Genomic DNA, 21,450 nt, shown 5'->3' with positions numbered 1-21,450 from the left:
CAGTTTAATGTGGCCTTGACCGCAGTCACTCTTCAAGGTCACTTTGCCGGTAGCTCTTGTTTCTCTGAGTCTGCACAACATATTTCTACAAAGATGGCTAGCCAAAGGAAATTTGTCGTTGGTGGCAACTGGAAAATGAATGGCGACAAAGCGAGCATTGATGGAATTATTGCTTTTCTCAACGCTGGACCCCTCGACGAAAATGCAGGTTAAAACTTTAGAAATATCAGCATGATTGTCAGTGTGATGTCACATAATTTCGTGGCGTTCTGCACGTCAGTAGTCCAAAATTCATAGGTGTACCTTTCAGAGTGATATGTGTCCCAATTTCAAATTACAATGAACTGCAATATTAATATTATGACAAGGAATTACTTATGAGTGATTTTTTTTAAAATTTTACACTTTTATTTATATAGCATGGTACACAAGATCATCATTTTAGGCCTAGATAATTTATGAGGGATTGTAATGGTGCACGCTAACTAACCTACTAAATATGTCATATGTTTCTAGTTCTGTGTTTAAGTCTTTGAAACATCAATTAGGATTGATTGATGCTGAATTTAGACCTGTATCTGTCATTATCGACTCAAGGGTGGCCAACTCTATATTTTCGTGGCATCACTATTTTGTGGTGTGATATAGGGCTTGGATGAGTCCAAATTTACTACCTGGGGTCCTGAAAAACTTGAGAATGTGCTCCAGTATTTTATTTTGGAGAAATCTGTATAACTTGATTATGTTGATATCCAGTAAACAACCTTAAAATAAAGTTTCAATGTGTCTGTTTGTTGTGATTGTAGGGAGTGAGTGAAAGAGTACAGTTTTACGCTGCTGTTAGCAATATTCTACCAATATCTTGGCAGGGGACACCAGAAATGGGCTTCAAACATTGTACCCATGTCTGGAATCCAATCCAGGTTCTAGGCGTGACGAGTGGATGCTTTAACCACTACGCTTCCCCACTGCCCCTGTTTTGAATGTAACCTTAATAGTGACTATTCTAGTGGTAATTGTTAAGAAATAGTTCTGCAAGTTCACTGCATTCTGGACCCATGAAGATTCCGGGGTAGAATAGGTCTTCAGCAACCCGTGCTTGCTGTAAAAGGCAACTATTCTTGTCGTAAAAGGCGACTAACGGGATCGGGGTTGTCAGGCTCACTGACTTGGTTGATACATGTCATCGATCCCAATTACGTGGATCGATGCTCATGATATCGATCACTGGTCCAGACTCGATTATTTTACAGACAGCCGTCATATAGCATGGTATCTCAGTGAGCTAGCACTATAAATTGGCATCAGTCCGGACTAGGACAAGCAGCCACGCACAATCATACACGTACATACACGTCGCTATATAAGTGCAATAATCTTGGACGCGACATTAAACCCCATTTCACCTCACCTCACCTGCACTCTGATAGGAAATCTGGGCTTCCTTTTGCCTCATTTCCTGGTGATTAATGAGCAAATAAGGAAGTTGTTGTACACATCATTACAATAGCGCATCCGGTTGTCGTTCTACCGAGATTATCCCATTAAAAAATTAAACATAACCAAAAATTCACTAGCCAAACATACCTTCTACTTTATGTTTCAGCAAGCCCTTTGTAATTTTAACTGGCAATAGGCCAGTGGACCAGCAGTTATATCGATCCCTGTATTTGATTTGGGGGCAGGTACTTGTGTCCTTGCCTGACCCTCAGCTTTAAAGAGATCAAACAAGGACTGGTCAGCGTGTGTGTGTCTTCTTGAACTTGTTAAAAAAAGTGCCGGTGAAAAAGTGCCAGAGTACTGAGATGCCATGCTGCAATTTTAACATGGATACCCCACTCAGACACAGTATACTGGCTCTGAGCCAACCAGTCCATGTTTTATCCCCTTACTTGCAAGCGCCAGGCAGGGTGACATCAAGTACCATCTTTTAACGTCTTGTGGCATGACCCGGCTGGGTATAAAACCATAGTTGCGTCACAAGGTTTTGTTGTTAAAACCAATTCTAAGAGTGCCCTCCGCAGGCTTCAGGGACAGGAAACATATAATAATCCATGCTAGGGGCACTAAAATACATTGAATTTCTAGGGGCGGTTTGGTAGCCTAGTGGTTGAAGCGTTCGCTCGACATGCCGATAACCCGGGTTCGATTCCCGACGTGGGTACAATGTGTGAAGCCCATTTCTGGTGTCCCCCACCGTGATATTGCTGGAATATTGTTAAAAGCGGCGTAAGACCTCACTCACTCACTCACTCACTTACTCACTCACTCATTGAATTTCATTCCGGCACTTATCATGTTGACTAGACAATCACACTAAACTGATTCTCATGTTGTCTTTACAGAGGTGATTGTTGCCCCTGCTACACCATATTTGGATTATGTGAGGTCAAAGGTCAATGCCAATGTAGCAGTTGCAGCCCAGAACTGCTACAAGGTTGGGAAGGGAGCCTTCACCGGAGAAATCAGGTAATGAGAGACTTCCCACACTTGTCAGCTACTTATCACTGCTTATAGCATCGCTGTAATAACTGACTAAGTTGTCTAATATAAGGTGCTGCAATTTGCTTTGCAGAGTTGTGTCCCTTTGGTATGCCTTAAAGGGCAAGTTCACACGGAAATGAACCTATTTTTCTTGTACTTTTTCCACATTAAAAGTGTTAACATAGAAGTGTCATAGACAAAAATATAAAAATATCACAATTAATTAACATATTTTTCGCATTAAAACGATTTATATTTTTCACATTTACCAAGTGTTCTATTTCCACAACAAAAACACCATGGCTTATGCCCCTTGCAATATGACGTCATTGGTGCCAATTGATAAACATTATGACGTCATCATGCTTTGTTAGAGCCGCTTCACGTGGTGTAGGTCCAGGTGTGTGATTCTAGCGTCTCAGATGCCAACCAGCATAGTGTTATGCTGAGTCACCACTGCGCCGGAGTGTGTCGTAGGCCATGTTGTTTTACCGCAAACTGGTACTTGATATGTTTTGCGTTGAGAATAGACAGGGACCCAGTTGAATTGGCACCAATTACGTCATAATCTAAGGGGGATAACTCAGGCCTGTTTAGCTCGAAAAACGAAGGCCTCATAACGGCATATCATTTTCACACTATTGTGAGCTTCCTACGTTCACTGTGAAAAAAATGAGTGTATATTTTCAAACACAGATACTAATTAATTCTAAAATTGCGTATTGTTTAGAAAAAGAAAGAAAGTGATTTTTGTGTGTACACTTCCCCTTCAAACCTATGGTTATGGGGTTTGTTTGTTTGTTGCTTAACGCCGCGCTCAGCAATAATCTAGCTATATGACAGCGGTCTGTAAATAATCGAGTCTGGACCAGACAATCCAGTGATTGACATCATGAGCATCGATCCAGGAATTGGGATCAAATGAGATGTATGTCATGGGTTTTGAATCCCCCTGATTGTTATATTTGGAATATGCTTGTTGGTTTTTGTTAAAGTTCTTATATTTCCATTTGCAGTCCTTCCATGATTAAAGACGTCGGAGCCACTTGGGTTATTCTGGGCCACTCTGAGAGGAGGCATGTGTTTGGGGAATCGGACGAAGTAGGTACCAGTGCTGTAGAAACCAATGTGAATACACATACGAGACTGTGTTATACCCAGAGTTGGCAGAGTACAGATTTTGCCATGCGGATCTTCCGTTGTACATCTTCCTGAGGCAAGTGAGTTAACTGACTATAAAAGTCCAGTTTCCACCCTTTCCGAACTAGGCTGGTATTATGGAGTTACATTTTGGCTGGACTAACGAGTCTATGCATAGTCCAATCAAAATCGGGCACCGAAATCGAAATCCGGTTCGTAGAGTGTCATGCAGGTTTCGGTCGACTGCAGGATTTGCAAAGCATGTGCACCGCTAACTCGTCAACAGATATTTTCTAAATCTTTTCATGTTTTTAATCAAGGTGCTCACATGATTTGATGCACTTCGCGATGTAAGACTCGTTTTATCACAATATAGATCTTGATTATCGATCAGATCGTCTTGACTGGGCGCCACCTTTTTGTTTGAAACAAATGCAAGTGATATGAGAGGTTGAATCTGATTGGTCAATAGGAGAGGCATAGAAAGGACATAACTCTGGTGGCCATAGGTGGCGCTACGATTGAGCCCAGGAATTCCAGCCTAGTTCGGCAAGGGTGGAAACTGGACTTTTAAACTCTCCTGCCTCGGGAAGATGCCGTTGTAGAATTGGTCCCCAGCAACCTATGCTTGTAGGAAGAAGCGACCAGGTCATGCTGAGGACCGGCCTATGCAGAAATGAAAATAATTAGAATTCTCTCGCAACATGGTCACCCGTAATTTCATTGAAATATAGTGTTTTTTTCGGGCTGTGATAGTCTGGTGATAGTCTGACTACTTTGCTTCTATAAATTTCCAAGAAATGTTCGCACCATTCCTTTTCCAAGAAATGTTTGCTATCGTTTGGAAGTGCTATTATGTTTTACTCTGATTTATGAATGAAATGTGCCTCGTTTGCGACCAGGAATTTCAATTTTAAACAACTTGCGAAGGCGGAGTAAAGCTTTTCAGCTGTTAGTTTTATGTAGACGCACAACGCTATTCACGCTTGATTCGTCATTTAGGCTGACAGGTTTGGATTGCATTATAAGAACAGCTGTTTGCTGGCTCTTCTCCCACATTGAACCTTTTTTTTATCATACTAGCTTACTCGTACATGTTAGTAGTGGATAAGAAAGCTGTTTAAAAAAATCTGAATTGAATTTTTTTCACCTACCAACACATATTTTCCTGTACAAAGTCTGTAAAGCAAGTAGAAAATAAATGTGGGCTGCGTTAAACAAACAAACAAACAAACAAACAAACAAATCAAGCTGTTACTGTTACTGTCAGTTCACAAATCAGGGATATTTGTCAGAATATGCAGAATGTATCAAAATTGGACGAGGGGTTATGGAGTTTTGTTCATGGAATTCAGTAGGCTCTGATTTCTAACATTTCGACCCAAGTCACAATAACAAAGTGAATCCAAGTCTTGTGTCATGCCATCATTAACATGATCAAATGCCTACAGAAATCTTAAAGTTTATGTGAATACTACATATCAGGGATGTATATTAGGGCTGAAACGATATCCCGGGACACCGATGCATCGCGATTCACTCCATACGATATGGTGCGCGATTTGTGAGGTGCTGTATCTCGATTTTTCACGATACGTTTTTTCTAAGAGGTACATATATATAAATATTCCTTGGTCCTTAATCTGGACGTTATGAATGTGTTAGCTTACATTTTTTTATGTACAACGAACTTAATTAAGTTGTAAATGCATTATTTAAATAATGTGATAAACGTAACTTTCATATTTATAAACACTAGGATTCAAATGCTGTATAACATTACGGTTCCGTCGGTTGCCCCCAAAAAATACGTGAAAATGGCAAATCATAAGTTACTGGACACTGGTACATTTAGTATTTACTCCTACCATTTCGTCTGAACTCACAAATATGTAGGATTGTTACTTTTGTGTTTGCTGTCATTTACATGGAAATGGCAGATGATTTATTAAGTTAAAATACTCATTACAGTATATATACTAGCCACATTAAGAAACTGTGAACGGAGAAAATATAGATATAAGGGCACACCGTCCATATATGAAATATAGGTTTGAAGACAGCAATTATTGGAGACATTCAAACGTTCATGCACGTGCCATGCGATATGACGTCATTGATGGGGGCCTATGGACGTGCAATGTGTTACTGCAGGTGCATCCTGTGCAGCTGTACACAGCATGTGCAACTCAAAATTCGCTGTGGAAAGCATGATCTGTGGTCATTCAAAAATTCAAAACTTCTCAGGCGCAGACACAAGCATATCACAAGCAAACCATGCCAAGATTGACAGCTGCACAGCGTTATGAAGCCATTGGAATGATCCGAGCGGGAATGAGGCAACAACAGGTGGCAACACATTTCCAATGCCATCGTAACACGATATCGGCATTGGTGAGGCTTTATCAGAACACAAATGACGTTGCCGACCACACACGTTCAGGACGTCCCCGAGTAACGACGCCAAGACAGGACAGATGGATTCGAGTTACACATCTCCGACACAGGTTCCAAACGGCAGTAACGACGTCCCAGACAATTCCTGGACTGCGCCGTATCCATCCCAACACTGTCAGGAATCGTTTACGTCAGTACGGGATTCGACCACGACGCCCTGCCATACGTCCCATCCTGACACACCGTCATCGAGTCAACCGTCTAAGATGGTGTCGAAATCATGTTCGCCAACCTCGAATATGGTGGAGAAATGTTGTCTTTACAGATGAATCGAGGTTCAACATTTCCCACAGTGACGGGCGCCAACGTGTCTACCGGCGTTTGGGAGAACGTTATGCACGCAACTGTATTGTGGAGAGGAATCGTTTTGGAGGTGGCTCTGTGATGATTTGGGGTGGGATAACAGCACGGCACCGAACCCCTTTGGTGGTTGTTCAGGGCAATCTCACCGGTGTTGGCTACAGAGATCAGATTCTGAGGCCTGTGGTCATTCCTTTCCTGCAACGTCATGGCCCGGGATTGACATTTCAACAGGACAACGCTCGTCCTCACACGGCTAGGGTCGCGATCGATTTCCTTCACCATAACAATGTCATGTTACTGCCATGGCCTGCAAATTCTCCAGATCTCTCTCCACTAGAGCATGTGTGGGATGAAATGGAGCGCCGTCTGCGTCGTCTTCCACATCCTCCAGATAGCTCAGTGACTTGGCACAGGATTTGAGGAGGATATGGCAGGCCATTCCCCAGGCCTTCCATGCCCATTTGGTGGACTCCATGCGTCGCCGATGCACTGCTGTGATTCATGCACAGGGTGGTCGTACCCGTTATTGACTTTGTGACTTTGTCGTTTGACCCCCTACTCCATTTTGATCTCCTGGCGTCATCGTAACAGATGTTGTTCAGGTCCCGTTGACATTTTCTTATGGTCCGATCATTCAGCTGCTACAGCGTCTGCATCATTTTGTTCTTGCTGTGTTGTATTTCAATCCAGAATATATTTTTCTCCGTGCACAGTTTCTTTATGTGGCTAGTATATTTTATGACTCATGAACATTCATTCACGTTCATTTAATTTTTCATTTTAATAAACTAAGTTTAATTCATTTACCTCTTGTCTTCTCTTGTCACTATATGTATCGTAGCGTATCGAGATACGCATCGTATCGTGATGTAAGTATCGAGATACGTATCTTATCGTGACCTAGGTGTATCGTTGCAGCCCTAATGTATATAGCCTTAAACAACAAGAAATGACACCCACTAAAAAGACAACTCTATTGGGTTTTCCCCAAATTAGTAAACTTTTAAATATTTAAAAAAAATGAAATAATGTCTTAGATGTATAGTGTTCTAAATATTTAGACTTGACTCGGATTGTAAATTAGCTCGTAATTGTGTTTCGGAAATTAGCTCCTTTGTACGCATTCTGTACGGTATTTACGTTAGCGTTTTTTATACATTTGAGTTTTTCATTTAAAGCATGCGTTTCTGTACGCAATTAGTTGAAGGTATTTGGGTTTTGAATATTGTTGTGGGTATTTCATGCAAATATGCTGCTTATCTGTAGCTCTGGCCCAGCATCCACTGTAGAGTATCCAGGCCAGAATAGGTGCCCAAGACCTTGTAATAGCTCACAAAAGTGTTGTTCAGGGTTACCATGGTTACCTGACAGATTGTGGGGGGATTGATCATGCTGGCAACCACTGGTTGTCCGGGCCCACTATTGATGTACAGCTCACCCTGATAAGGCTGGAATATTGCCGACTTCAGCTTAACAAGCACTCATGCCTGGCATAACGTCTGACTCATGTTTGTTTCTCCTTCTTGCAGCTGATCGGGGAGAAGGTGAAGTTTGCATTGTCGGAGGGTTTGAATGTCATCGCCTGTATTGGGGAGAAGCTGGAGGAGAGAGAGGCAGGGAAGACCAACGAGGTGGTCTTCAGGCAGACTAAAGCCATTGCAGGTAACACAACATGTGGTGTCCAGGCAGACTAAAGCCATTGCAGGTAACACAACATGTGGTGTTCAGGCAGACTAAAGCCATTGCAGGTTACACAACATGTGGTGTTCAGGCAGACTAAAGCAATTGCAGGTTACACAAAATGTAGTGTCCAGGCAGACTAAAGCCATTGCAGGTAGCACAACATATAGTGTTCAGGCAGACTAAAGCCATTGCAGGTAGCACAACATATGGTGTTCAGGCAGACTAAAGCCATTGTAGGTTACACAACATATGGTGTTCAGGCAGACTAAACCCTTGATGTGTGTGTTGCCAGATAATGTGTCAGACTGGAAGCGAGTGGTGCTTGCCTATGAGCCTGTGTGGGCCATTGGCACCGGGAAGACAGCCACGCCTGACCAGGCACAGGAGGTGCATGATAGTCTGCGGAAGTGGGTGTCCGAGAACGTCTCATCTGAAGTTGCTCAGAATGTCAGGATACAGTACGGAGGTAGGAACTTATCACATATGTCTTAACCATCCATGCACACCCATACTGTTATCTGGAAGCGGTTTTCTGTTAACTGTACTCAACCATGTCAGCATGCTTAAAAGAAAGGCCTCTCTGAAACTCGTATTTTAATTTTTTTATTTTTTTTAATTTAAATGGTATTAAGGCTCTTTAGAAAGTCTATGGGAACCATTGTTATCTCAGTTAGAGTTCTCTTTAACACTTCAAACCAAAAAGGGAGGGCTTTTGTGTGCTTCTTTAAAGTTATATGCAAGGTGTACTGGTATACATTTAGGTGTTTCTTTGAGAAACTTTTTACACATTTACGTTTGGGTGTTTTGAGATATATTCCTTGTAAATCTCTGTTGAATGTGAATCTTACGAGCAGTTGCTTTCTAAATTGAATTTCGGTCAGAAAATGTTGTTTGTGTTGAAGTTCGAAATAGCCAGTCGCTAGTACTACTTTTAAAAAGACTAGTGGAGTGTAGACTGATGACTAGAGACTAGTCTAATTGTCTGGCAGTCTGGTTGAATCTCACCCATGACTATTTCTATTGCTAATCCCGGTTCACCCTGATTATGTTTCTCGGTTTGTCAGTGCTATGCCCTTGTTTCAATTAAGTGGTACACATATGAGAGCTGCACCACTTCGGTAAAAGCCGCATTCAGCCCCACCTGTCCAAACACACCCACCCACCTGTCCGAACCCACCCACCCACCCTCTCTCTCTCTCTCTCTCTCACTCACTCACTCACTCACTCACTCACTCACTCACTCACTCACTCACCCAATGACTGATAATATGAACCATCTTGATAAATTGTGGTGTAACCATGGTGATAAAACTGAGGTTTCTTAAATGTCTTTTTTCCATTTCAGGCTCTGTAAATGCTGCCAACTGTAAGGAACTCGGAGCCAAACCTGATGTTGACGGTTTCCTCGTGGGGGGTGCATCCCTGAAGCCAGACTTTGTCACAATCGTCAACGCCAGAAAAGCTTAGTGCAACCACAGACCTTAAGCTGTACTACATCTAATACAAAGTCATGGTACAATGTATCAACCCTTAGTGAGATCCAAATTGTGAAGTGCAGAGCAGCGTCACTAAAACTATTCATTGATTCAAATGGATGCTTCCTTTTTGTTTTCAGTTCTCCTTTAATTTTGAAATACCGTCACCACCAATCCTAGGTAAATTGTATGGAGCCAGTGTGAGATTGATATGATACAGAATACTGTATATTCTGTTTAGTCAGTTAAGTAGTATTACTAAAGGGCATGGATTATTGATAAATGGCATGATTGGTTAAGAACAGTTATCAATGTCCATGGTAACCTGAGTGATATGAAAAGCTATAGAATCTCAAGTACTATGTAAGTCAGTACTAATCTAATGATTTAGTCTGTTGTCATGGTTACAGACTGAATTGTTTGATAGGCATTACTTAGAAGGTGATGGGTGACAAAGTAGACACAATTTATGGATACCAGCTCTTTTGTTTACTGTAAAGGCGATATTTCGGTATAGATTCTATTCCGTTGTCAACAAGTAATTAAAGAAGTTGTTATCTTTAAATTGTGTCTACTTCGGTTACAAACTTATGTTTAACAACACCAGAAACTATTTTGGATGTTTCTTTTCTTATAATGGAAGTATTACACTCTTGTGTGTGTCGTACAGCGTCAGGGTACAGCACTTTTCACAGTTTATGATGAAATTATTCAGTGGTATCTACCAATGTTTTATTTTCAGTCTTGTCTTGAGTGTGCATTATTACACTGTTTTGTTTGATCCTGTTTTGTGCCCCTGTTTCTTGTGTTTGTTGAGACAGCCCAGTGTTGACAATATTGGAACAATTCCATGCTCATCTGTCCCTGTAAGCTCCAACTTGTTTATGTTATGTCCTTGCGCTTCAAAAATACGTGTTTTGGTTAAAAGAAGCAATCACGACGAAGTAACTAGTTCAGCATTGTAACATTTGATGCAGCGACTAAGTAACTAGTTCAGCATTGTAACATTTGATGCAGCGACTAAGTAACTAGTTCAGCATTGTAACATTTGATGCAGCGACTAAGTAACTAGTTCAGCATTGTAACATTTGATGCAGCGACTAAGTAACTAGTTCAGCATTGTAACATTTGATGCAGCGACTAAGTAACTAGTTCAGCATTGTAACATTTGATGCAGCGACTAAGTAACTAGTTCAGCATTGTAACATTTGATGCAGCGACTAAGTAACTAGTTCAGCATTGTAACATTTGATACAGCAGACTGCATCCTTGTCACATGGGTGGATTGTTCACCCTTGACAGTGATATGTCAACACCATTTTGAAATAAAGATACTCTCGGTACACAGATGTTGCTTTTACTTCATCTCCGCTGACGCAGTACTATGTACTGTACACCTTCTACTATATGTCACAAGAACATAGCTGCAAATACATCCTACAATGACATTCTGAAAGAAGCTGATGCGAATTTTGCATTGCAACATTTTATGCCCCCAAATTCCAGTCCAATCATCTTTTCAAACCATTTTGTTTTAAGATCAGTAATGATCAAGATATGAACCAGAACGATCATCAAGTCAAGTTTATTGCCACAGATGATGTTACTATTTTTAGAACAGAGGCCAACGTATTCACTCAAGCCCTCATTCAAACCCAGTGGGGCCACTCAGGGTTCCACCTGCTTCACTCAAGGCCGACCCGTGAAGATTCCGGGGTAGAATAGGTCTTCAGCAACCTATGCTTGCTTTAAAAGGTGACTATGCTTGTCGTAAAAGGCGACTGACGGGATCGGGTGGTCAGGCTCGCTGACTTGGTTGATGCATGTCATCGATCCCAGTTGTGTGGATCGATGCTCATGATGTTAATCACTGGATTGTCTGGTCCAGACTCGATTATTTACAGATCGCCGTCATATACCTGGAATATATCCGGGATAGAATCGGTCTTCAGCAACCCATGCTTGCTGTAAAAGGCGACTATGCTTGTCCTAAGAGGCGACTAGCGGGATTGGGTGTCAGGCTCACTGACTTGCTCGATACATGTCATCGATCCCAATGGCGTGGTCCAGACTCGAATGTTTACAGACCGTCGTCATATAGCTGGAATATTGCCGTGGACTGTGTTAAACAACAAACCAGAACAAAATTATCTTCAAGGTAACATTAAACCTAAATTCACCTCACCACCTCATTCAGGACTCAACTACTCAAGGGCCACAACTTATCTCTGCATTTAGGGCCCACAACTCGCTCAGGGTCCACAACCTGCTCAGGTTCATCTATCCACTCACGGACAACGTACTCAATCAGGGTCCACACCTCTTTCAGGCCCATCTACCCACTCAGGGCCACCTATTCACCCAGGCCCACCTAATTAGTGCCATATATACCAACATTTGAGTGAGCAAAACAAAACAGAGTGTTATGAATGACTTGAATCGAACGGGGGCGGGGGCGGGGGCGGGGGCGGGTGGCCCATTCGTCTAAGGCGCCGCAATTCGCTGTGCAGAGTTGAGTCATTCAGGCACGCCAGAACTAATGTGGGTTCGAATCAGGTTTGCCCCAAATATATTTCTAGGTCTGTCAGCACATACCCCTGCTCGTGGGTTTCACCAAAATGGTAAACATCTGAGACCTGCATCACATGGACTTTCCTCCCACATTTAACTGACACGCTGGGATATAACTGGAACATTGTTTTAAGCCGCGTTTAACCCAACTCACTAACTCACTCGAAACGACCTCGCTGGGACGGCCATTTGCCACAAGGCTACTCCCTTTTTTAGATAAACATGCTGTCTTCAAAGAATGAAAGACGGCTACAAAAACGAGCCATTGGCTACATTAAGACCTCCAATGAAAGGATAAAACGGAACGTCGTGAGGTTATGAATTTAGGGTGAGAGAGAGACAAACAGAGATATGAGTATAATAGGAGGCCACCATTTCACATATACAAATTGACTGGAGCGAATTATGCAATGGAAGTGGATCACGATACCGTTATTGCCAGTGTCGGGGACCGGTGAAGATCCGGGGTTGGATAGGTCTTCAGCAACCCACGCTTGCTGTAAAAGGCGACTGTGCTTGTCGTAAGAGGTGACTAACGGGATCGGAGGGTCAGACTCGCTGACTTGGTTGATGCATGTCATCGTATCCCAATTGCGTGGATCGATGCTCATGATGTGAATCACTGGATTGTCTTGTTCAGACTCGATTATTTACAGACCGCCGTCATATAACTGGAATATTGCTGAGTGCGGCGTTAAACAACAAACCAAACCAATCCTGTGTGAACAACAGACTTACCTTTGCGTGTGTTTGCGATGGGTGCCATGCACCGGGAGGGCAGGATACGCTCACCTTTTCACGATCACCTGGTGTCATCACACTGTCACAAGCTAAACTGTAATCACGGTATGTTGAAATCCTCTGAACAGCTCTCGCGAACGCAACCAGGGAAACGCTCTCCCGAACACAGCAAACATGGGAGGCAACTATATAAGCTGGGGTGTTCTAAGTGTCAGCTGACATCCCAGTGTCATCTCACCTACGTCCAGCGATACGCCAAAGTTGGCTTCCACGTAACCGTCAGACACGCCTAGCTTTGTGAAGACGACAATACTGAGATAGTGTACTGTTCCGCAGATGAAACCAGGTCATGCAAGGTCCACAGGCGTCCAGGAGAACGTTTTACCGACGCTTGCGTTAGTAAACGTCATCGGTTTAGTTGTGGAAGTGTAATGGTATGGGTGGCATCAACTCATGAAAACACAACTCATCATTGTTAATGGGATGAGGGACGTAGCGTCAAGTTGCAGCAGGATAATGCCCACTCACATGTTGTACGTGTTTTAACAGACGTTTTGAGGCAGAAGAACATTGCTGGACTATCATGGCCGGCTGTTTCTCCAGACCTCACTAGGGGCACGTGTGGCCCAGTCGTCTAAGGCCCCGCGATTCGCTGTGCAGAGTTGCGTCCCTTGGGCACGCCAGAAACCTATGATTGTGGGTTCGAATCCCGGTTCGCCCCGATTATGTTTCTAGGTTTGTCAGCACCATAGCCGTGCTCGTGGGTTTCACCGAACTGGTAAACGTCTGAGACCTGCATCACTTCGGGCTTTCCTCCCACATTAAGCTCACACGCCGCGATATGACTGGAATACTGTTAAAAGCGGTGCTAAACCCAACTCACTCACTCACTCACCCATCTTGGCAAACAAGAATAAAGAGATTTGTTTATCCTGACAATATTTCACCCAGTATTGAATTGCTTGTAATCCTATATGCTGGTGAATATTTTCTTTACACAATACCTATAGCTTTTATGGCAGGTGATATTTGCTTTGGAATATTTTTGAATATTTCCGTCATTGCTGTAAGACATACAATTTGTTGCCTTTGACAGAAAGAGCCGAAATATTTTCCGGACCCACAACAAATATTTCCACACAGGAAATAGTCCGCCCTTTCGTAATAATGAATAAATTGCAAGTGATTCATGGGCATTTGATTGGCTAACCAAGAAATTGTTTTTTTGCGTATATTTTTCCATAGACCCGTGTTTTAGCTGAGATTATTCCAGGCTTTAACATTTAATAGATGTTACTTAATAGATTAATATTTCATGTTATAACTTAGACCAAGGATGTTTAAAAGAGTTACAACTTATTTCTCTGTAAGCGTTTGCAAAGTCTATACATAATTTAGAATTTCTAATGACCGTGAAAGTAATAATAAATCAACTATTTTAAACAGATGGAAAAACGATCACAGTGAAATGTTTGTGGCTGATAATAAACAACATTTTAACGATGAACATCTCTTCAAAGTTCAAGCTGACCTCGACAAGAATAGTGTGACCTGTGACATTGACCTTGACACTGCTGACCCAGATTCACCCATCACTCGAGCCGAGGTTGAACGTGCAGTTGCACGTGCGAAACGCGGTAAGGCCTCGGGTCCTGACAGCATCCCAGCCGAGGCACTGAAAAACAACAAGTGTATTGACATTCTTTATAAATTGTGTTCATATTGTTTTGATAATTCAACTTGCCCTGATGTATGGGGTTCCAGTATTATAAATCCAATACCTAAACCTGATAGTAATTTACGCAACTCTTTATCATATAGGGGTATTTCTCTTATATTCGACCATGTAAAAATATTTTACGTGGTGGAATATAAGAGAAATACCCCTATATGATAAATGGTTGCGTAAATTACTATTTCACGAGCTGCTTTCAAATTATCTGGATTTTACAAGTGACTGGCACATATAAAACATGGTTGTTTCCACACTCTGATTTTGATGTTAAACAATAGCATTCCCTGTAACTATCACAGCTTAGTTACATTCTAGATTCCTCACCCTTCACATAAATTTAAAATGTCTATTACATGTAGTTTATTAACTACTGTGTTATTTTATAAATATATCATGTACCATTGTATACCAAAAATGTAAATTCATCATATTTATATATGTAGATGTATGTGTGAGTGCATGTAGGTATATGTGTTTGTGTGTAATACTGTATATATATGAATATGTGTGTGTTATTATATTTTTGTAATTCCTATGCACTGTACATTTATTCTGCACCACAGAATTCACATGACACAATGTAATGAAATGTATATAGGAGAAGGCCTCGTAAGTGTGTCACTTGTGCCTAATCCATTTCGTTTTCCGCAATAAAATATGTTTAAATAAAAAAAACCTAAACCCTTTATCATATAGGGGTATTTCTCTTATATTCGAGCATGTAAAGTATTTGCTGATGTTTTAAATATGCGTCTTAGCGCTCGGCTTGACTACAATGATTTATTAGCTGAAGAGCAAAATGGTTTTCGATCAAAACGCAGTAAATTGTCTAAGCAATCTACCTTTGTATGTTTTATTGACATTATGAAAGCTTTTGATAAGGTTAACCGACATTGTTTATGGTATAAGCTTCATTCGTTGGGGATACAAGGAAAGTTTCTTTTAGCAATTCAATCTATGTACAGTACATGATCACGTGTGCAGATGAACGACTCGTATACTGATGTCTTCAAGGTGAATACGGGTGTCCGTCAAGGTTGTGTCATGTCGCCTACTTTGTTTTCCATTTATATAAATGACCTTGTGAAAGAGTTAAATGATCTTAATTGTGGTATACTAATGGATGGAAATAAGTTGAACTGTTTATTGTATGCCGATGATATTGCTGTTATTGCGCCGGATGAATGTTGTCTTCAAGCTATGTTGAACTGTGTGTCAGATTGGTGTAAGAAATGTCGCCTACAAGTAAATATTAAAAAGTCTAAAGTTGTACATTTCAGACCTTGTTGTAAACAAATTTCAGATTTTGTGTTTATGATGGAAAATGATACTGTTTAATATTCAATATCCTATAAATATCTTGGATTATGGTTTCATGAGAATTTAGATTTAAAGTTTACAGCAAGTGAGATTGCTAAATCTGCTAGCCGGGCCCTTAGTGTTATAATATGTAAGTCCAAAGCTGTAGGGGGGTTTGCATATGACGTTCTTAACACGCTTATTCAAATTTAGTGCAACCTATTTTGACTTATGGTTCCGCTATTTGGGGTCTTAAAGAATTTAGTTGCATTAATGCTGTACAAAATAAAGCCTGTAGATATTTTTTGTCAGTTGGTAGCAAAACTCCTAATTTGCCTGTTAGGGGGGAAATGGGTTTGTCTTCAACACGCTGTAAACAAAATATTGAAATTTTATGCTTTTGGCGTCGCCTTCACCGTGAAAATTCCTGTTGAATTGTTTGTTCTATTAGTAAATGGTCACCATTTGGAAAATCCTGGTAAAATAATGTCTGTACAGCTATTAACTCATGGCAATTACCGGTGGCAGACATTTGCAATATATCAACTTCAGATTTTGTTAACTTTAAATTATGGTTGGAAAATTTAGATTTGCAATATTGGCTTAACCATATTTGGAATGATAAAGGTCGTTTAATGTAGGGAGTTATGTTCCAATAAAAAGAAAACATAGAAGTATCTTAAGTAAATTACGTTGTGGCACTCTGCCGTTAGAAATAGAAACCGGTAGATTTTCAAAAGTTCCTTTACAAAACCGTATCTCTAAATACTGTAAAAGTAATATGGTTGAAGATGAAGTTCACTTTTTGACCACATGTGACTTGTATTCCCATTTAAGATATGGGTTTTGGAAATATATTTTGAATATGGATCCACTATTTATACAGCTTCCACCAGTTGACCAGTTAATTTATTTCATGCAAATTTGTGATAGTTATTCAGGTAAAATCCTAGCTGCCCTAGTATATAAAATGTTTCAGGGTCGTAATTTTCTGTGTTAACATTAATATTTGATAATATTTGATTTTAAAATGGTAAATAGTTAATCAATTATTTAACTACATGCACTTTGTGCATTTTTATTGTTACCTTAGTAAAAAGAGTGTCTCGTTGGCCTCTTTGGCCGGAAGTTGTATGTTTTTTAATATGAATAAAATGTAATTCATCTGCTTATGTACAACATGTGACACCTTAATAAAACATCATTCTTCTTCTTCTTCTACTTCTTCTTCTTAATACATAGAAAATGGCATTGTGTGTCCATAGCTTTCGGCCATGGGAGCAAATTTACACTTGTCAGAGGGGTACACAAAGTACGTCATCTAGACTACCCGTTGTCGGTACTCGTGAAGATTCCGGGGTAGAATAGGTCTTTGGCAACCAATGCTTGCCGTAAAAAGGTGACTATGCTTGTCGTAAAGGGCGACTAACGGGATCGGGTGGTCAGGCTCGCTGACTTGGTTGATGCATGTCATCGATCCCAATTGCGTGGATCGATGCTCATGATATTAATCACTGGATTGTCTGGTCCATATTCGATTATTTTCAGACCGCCGTCATATAGCTGGAATATTGCTGAGTGCGGCGTTCAACAACAAACAAAAAACAAAAAAACAACTTTTGTCTAAACTGTTCTAGTTTTATCATAGTTCCAAATAGATGTAAAACCAATTATACAGTTCATATAAATTTTACATCACATGTGATTGTCGGACATGAAGCGCTCGTAATTTCATTGTGAGAGGAAGATGGGCAGACTCGATTCGAGGAGGTATAGAAAAGTTACTTATATACTGAAACAGTGTTGCGGGATAAACTATATAATCGATATTATTTGAACCGTTTGCGCCTATAAAAGTAAAATCTCCAATCCAATCATCATTCGATCACAATATGCATAGGTTGGACCACAAGGACCCAGTGTCTAATGGTTTAATTTACAATTTCAACGATTAGACACTGGGGTCCGAGTGGTCTAACATACTTACACCATGTCCAACATTTATGGCACCTGAAGTGCTTAAAAACATTGTTTTGTTAAAGGTATTTTGAGAGGTTATCAGGTTCTCCATGCTCAACTGACCCGTGAAGATCCGGGGTAGAATAGGTCTTCAGCAACCCATGCTTGCCGTTAAAGGTGACTATGCCTGTCGTAAAAGGCGACTAAGGGGATCGGATGGTCAGGCTCGCTGACTTGGTTGATGCATGTCGATGCTCATGATATCAATCACTGGATTGTCTGGTCCAGACTCGATTATTTACAGACCGCCGTCATATAGCTGGAATATTGCTGAGTGCGGCGTTAAACAACAAACCAACCAACCAAATCCATGCTTTGGGGGGTTGGGTAACATTGTATACAATATCTCAACCCCTATGTAATATATTTTCATTTTGTTTTTTGTATAGGATAGTACAATGGTTTAGGCAGATTTTAGTACCCAGTTATAGTGGTTTTATTTTCACAATTCAATGGAATTAGTATTTTACCTACTCACAAGATTAGAAAATGAAGTAAAAAAACATGATTTTTACCAATGTTTCAAATGAGATTTAGAATAACAGTTAAATGAAACAAAATGTTTGCCAAATTCAGATAACCGAACATATTACCTGTAATCAAAGACATAATTTGGATAGTTTAATGACTTAATAAAAATGTTACAGCCAATTTTGTCAAATTATGCATTTTCCGTTCAATTTATGCAATTTGGACCCCCTGAAAATTCCTGCACACACTTGAATGGAAATTGTGTACAGATACCTCCTTTATGCAATAGAAAAGGTTTAAGGTATACAGGAAAATGTGGGAACGCAAATCTTAACTTAGCCTCTTTTCCGCTGGTGGCCAACTGACTGCAACTGTGAGAATACTGTGCGAGTCGGACCTGCGTGAAGCACGTGAAATATTTTCCCCAAGCCTTTCGCACGTGCACCTCGCACTTTGCCGATTTGGGTTATGAAATTCATGTCACGGGGCAAGTAAGTATACCATTCATTTTTGACCACTTCGAGCACATTTATCAATCAACTAAATATTACTTGCCCATGTTGATGGGCCTATTACGAGCAAACACAGCCCTGATCAAGATAATAGTAATTTCTTTTCTATATGTTCGTTTCGTTGAACGAAAAGTACTGTACAAATACTAGAATACTAGAGTAACATACTGTATAAAAACTGCATAAAACACTTTTCGCAGTTCATAAACGGATAAGCAATTAGTCCAGATGTAAGTAAATATTTAGTTAGCCTGCAGTGCGGACTTCGCAGGTTCGAATCCCGCTGACGACAAACGTTTATCATGACATAGTTCTATCATCAAGATAAATTATAATGGAAAAAAGGTTCCGTCATTGCCAAGTGCTGTTGGACCACGGTCAAAGACAAAAGAGCCATGGTTTAAGTACAGAACTTCAGTCGAGAAAACATTAACCGATCTTATCGGCAGAGAAGCGCTTTAGATTAGAATTGTCAAGGATTAAATCTGACAGGGAGGGGTTTTGGCTTTCAATGAATTCTATTATATCACCTTCGACAAAATCAGCATTAGTTCCTGTTCGTGCGTTAAAGTCTCCGCCAGAAAGAATATAAGCCAACGAGTATTTCTGAAAAACTTGAAATATATTAATTCCAGTTTTACAGTATAAATAAGGTTTGTTACACTAGGTAGATATTTCTGGACCATTTGAAGCCATCTTTGAATGGTTATATGATTAATAATATTATGCCCCCCTTCCCGCTCCCCATACTATCTAATGTCAATGACAGGAATATTCCAAAATATAAAACTGCACAGTATTGTCAGAGATATTTATGCTTTTATTCACTTTGGCTCTATTGGTGTCTTTTTGATGAGTCGTAAAATGATGACTGCTTGATTCCTGACCCTGGCCCCGCCACAACTGACATGTCTTCTGCAACAGCGACGTGACGCGGATCTAAGTAGGCGTCGTTGATCCTGTCTCTGCCGTTGGGTGCTGGTCTCACCAGGTCCGTGTCTGTCCTGTGGGGTGCTGGTCTCAGCACGTGTCTGTCCTTTGTGTGTGTTGCTAGTCTCACCACAAGTCTGTCCTGTGTGTGGGGTGCTAGTCTCACCACGTGTCTTTCATGTGGGGTGCTTATCTCACCAGCTCCGTGTCCATCCTGGCGGGTTCTGGTCTCACCACATGTCTGTCCTGTGGGGTGCTGGTCACACCACGAGTCTGTGCTGTGGAGTGCTAGTCTCACCACGTGTCTTTCCTTTTGGGTGCTAGTCTCACCACGTGTCTTTCCTGTAGGGTGATGGTCTCACCACGTGTCTGTCACGTGGGGTATTGGTCTCACCACGTGTCTGTACTATGGGGTGCTGATCTCACCACGTGTCTTTCCTGTGGGGTGCTGATCTCACCACGTGTCTTTCCTGTGGGGTGCTGATCTCACCACGTGTTTGTCCTGTTGGGTGCTGGTCTCACCACGTGTCTGTCCTTTGTGTGTAGTGCTAGTCTCACCACGTGTCTGTCCTGCGTGTGGGGTGCTAGTCTCACCACGTGTCTGTCCTGTGTGTGGGGTGCTAGTCTCACCACGTGTCTGTCCTGTGTGTGGGGTGCTAGTCTCACCACGTGTCTGTCCTGTGTGTGGGGTGCTAGTCTCACCACGTGTCTGTCCTGTGTGTGGGGTGCTAGTCTCACCACGTGTCTGTCCTGTGTGTGGGGTGCTAGTCTCACCACGTGTCTGTCCTGTGTGTGGGGTGCTAGTCTCACCACGTGTCTGTCCTGTGTGTGGGGTGCTAGTCACACCACGTGTCTGTACTGTGGGGTGCTGATCTCACCACGTGTCTGTCCTGTTGGGTGCTAGTCTCACCACGTGTCTGTCCTGTTGGGTGCTAGTCTCACCACGTGTCTGTCGTGTATGGTGCTGGTCTCACCAGCTCCGTGTCTATCCTGTGGGGTGCTAGTCTCACCACGTGTCTGTCCTGTGGGGTGCTTGTCTCACCACGTGTCTGTCCTGTATGGTGCTGGTCTCACCAGCACCTTATCAGGGAAAGTATCTGATGTGTGGAAAGTATCCCTGCTCATGGCGTCAGTCAGCACAGCATGTCCGAGCTGTCGCTGTGTGTTGGGTCAATATGGCCAACTTGACGTGTACCTAGCTGAATGAAAAGCCCAACCCTAGCTTTATCGAGGAAAATATCTGTCCTCGGGTATGGCGGAATGCACCCCAACACTTCATAGATCTGCTTCCTCACAGTTTATGTGATCGAAGCCAATGTCGATTGTAAGTTACGTATTTATTTTCTTGACGGCTATTTTTCTTCGGAACCCGGAAGTATGAAACACACACACACACACACACACACACACACACACACACACACACACACACACACACACACACACACACACACACACACACACACACACACACACACACACACACACACACACACACACACACACACACACACATTTCAGAAGTATAAATGAGAGGGGGATAGAGAGAGAAATAGTTTATTTTTCTGTCAATCGTTACATAAGTAAAAATTAATGAAAAGCAAAATCCAGCCATTAGGCTTTTGAGACA

General features: G+C 41.5%; 1 protein-coding gene across 1 annotated transcript; it reads left to right on the top strand.

Moving 5' to 3' along the window:
- Positions 1-18: 18 nt before the first annotated feature.
- LOC124117726 (triosephosphate isomerase) lies at positions 19-10,885 on the top strand. Its single transcript, XM_048394483.1, has 6 exons — positions 19-208; positions 2,346-2,469; positions 3,501-3,585; positions 7,914-8,046; positions 8,360-8,533; positions 9,413-10,885. The coding sequence occupies exons 1-6, from the start codon at positions 94-96 to the stop codon at positions 9,532-9,534; spliced, it is 753 nt and encodes a 250-aa protein (XP_048250440.1). The 5' UTR covers positions 19-93; the 3' UTR covers positions 9,535-10,885.
- The last annotated feature ends 10,565 nt before the right edge of the window (positions 10,886-21,450 follow it).

Source organism: Haliotis rufescens, unplaced genomic scaffold (genome assembly GCF_023055435.1).
Source record: "Haliotis rufescens isolate VD_foot unplaced genomic scaffold, xgHalRufe1.0.p SCAF_13, whole genome shotgun sequence".
Lineage (NCBI taxonomy): Eukaryota > Metazoa > Mollusca > Gastropoda > Lepetellida > Haliotidae > Haliotis > Haliotis rufescens.
This window is presented reverse-complemented; position numbering and strand designations above follow the sequence as displayed.

What these genes read in the sequence shown, in the direction of transcription:
- LOC124117726 (XM_048394483.1), top strand. Translation starts at nt 94, where the DNA reads ATGGCTAGCCAAAGGAAATTTGTCGTTGGTGGCAACTGGAAAATGAAT. An exon ending in ACCCCTCGACGAAAATGCAG is followed by an intron (nt 209 to 2,345) that starts GTTAAAACTTTA and finishes TTGTCTTTACAG; the next exon opens with AGGTGATTGTTGCCCCTGCT. An exon ending in GCAGACTAAAGCCATTGCAG is followed by an intron (nt 8,047 to 8,359) that starts GTAACACAACAT and finishes GTGTGTTGCCAG; the next exon opens with ATAATGTGTCAGACTGGAAG.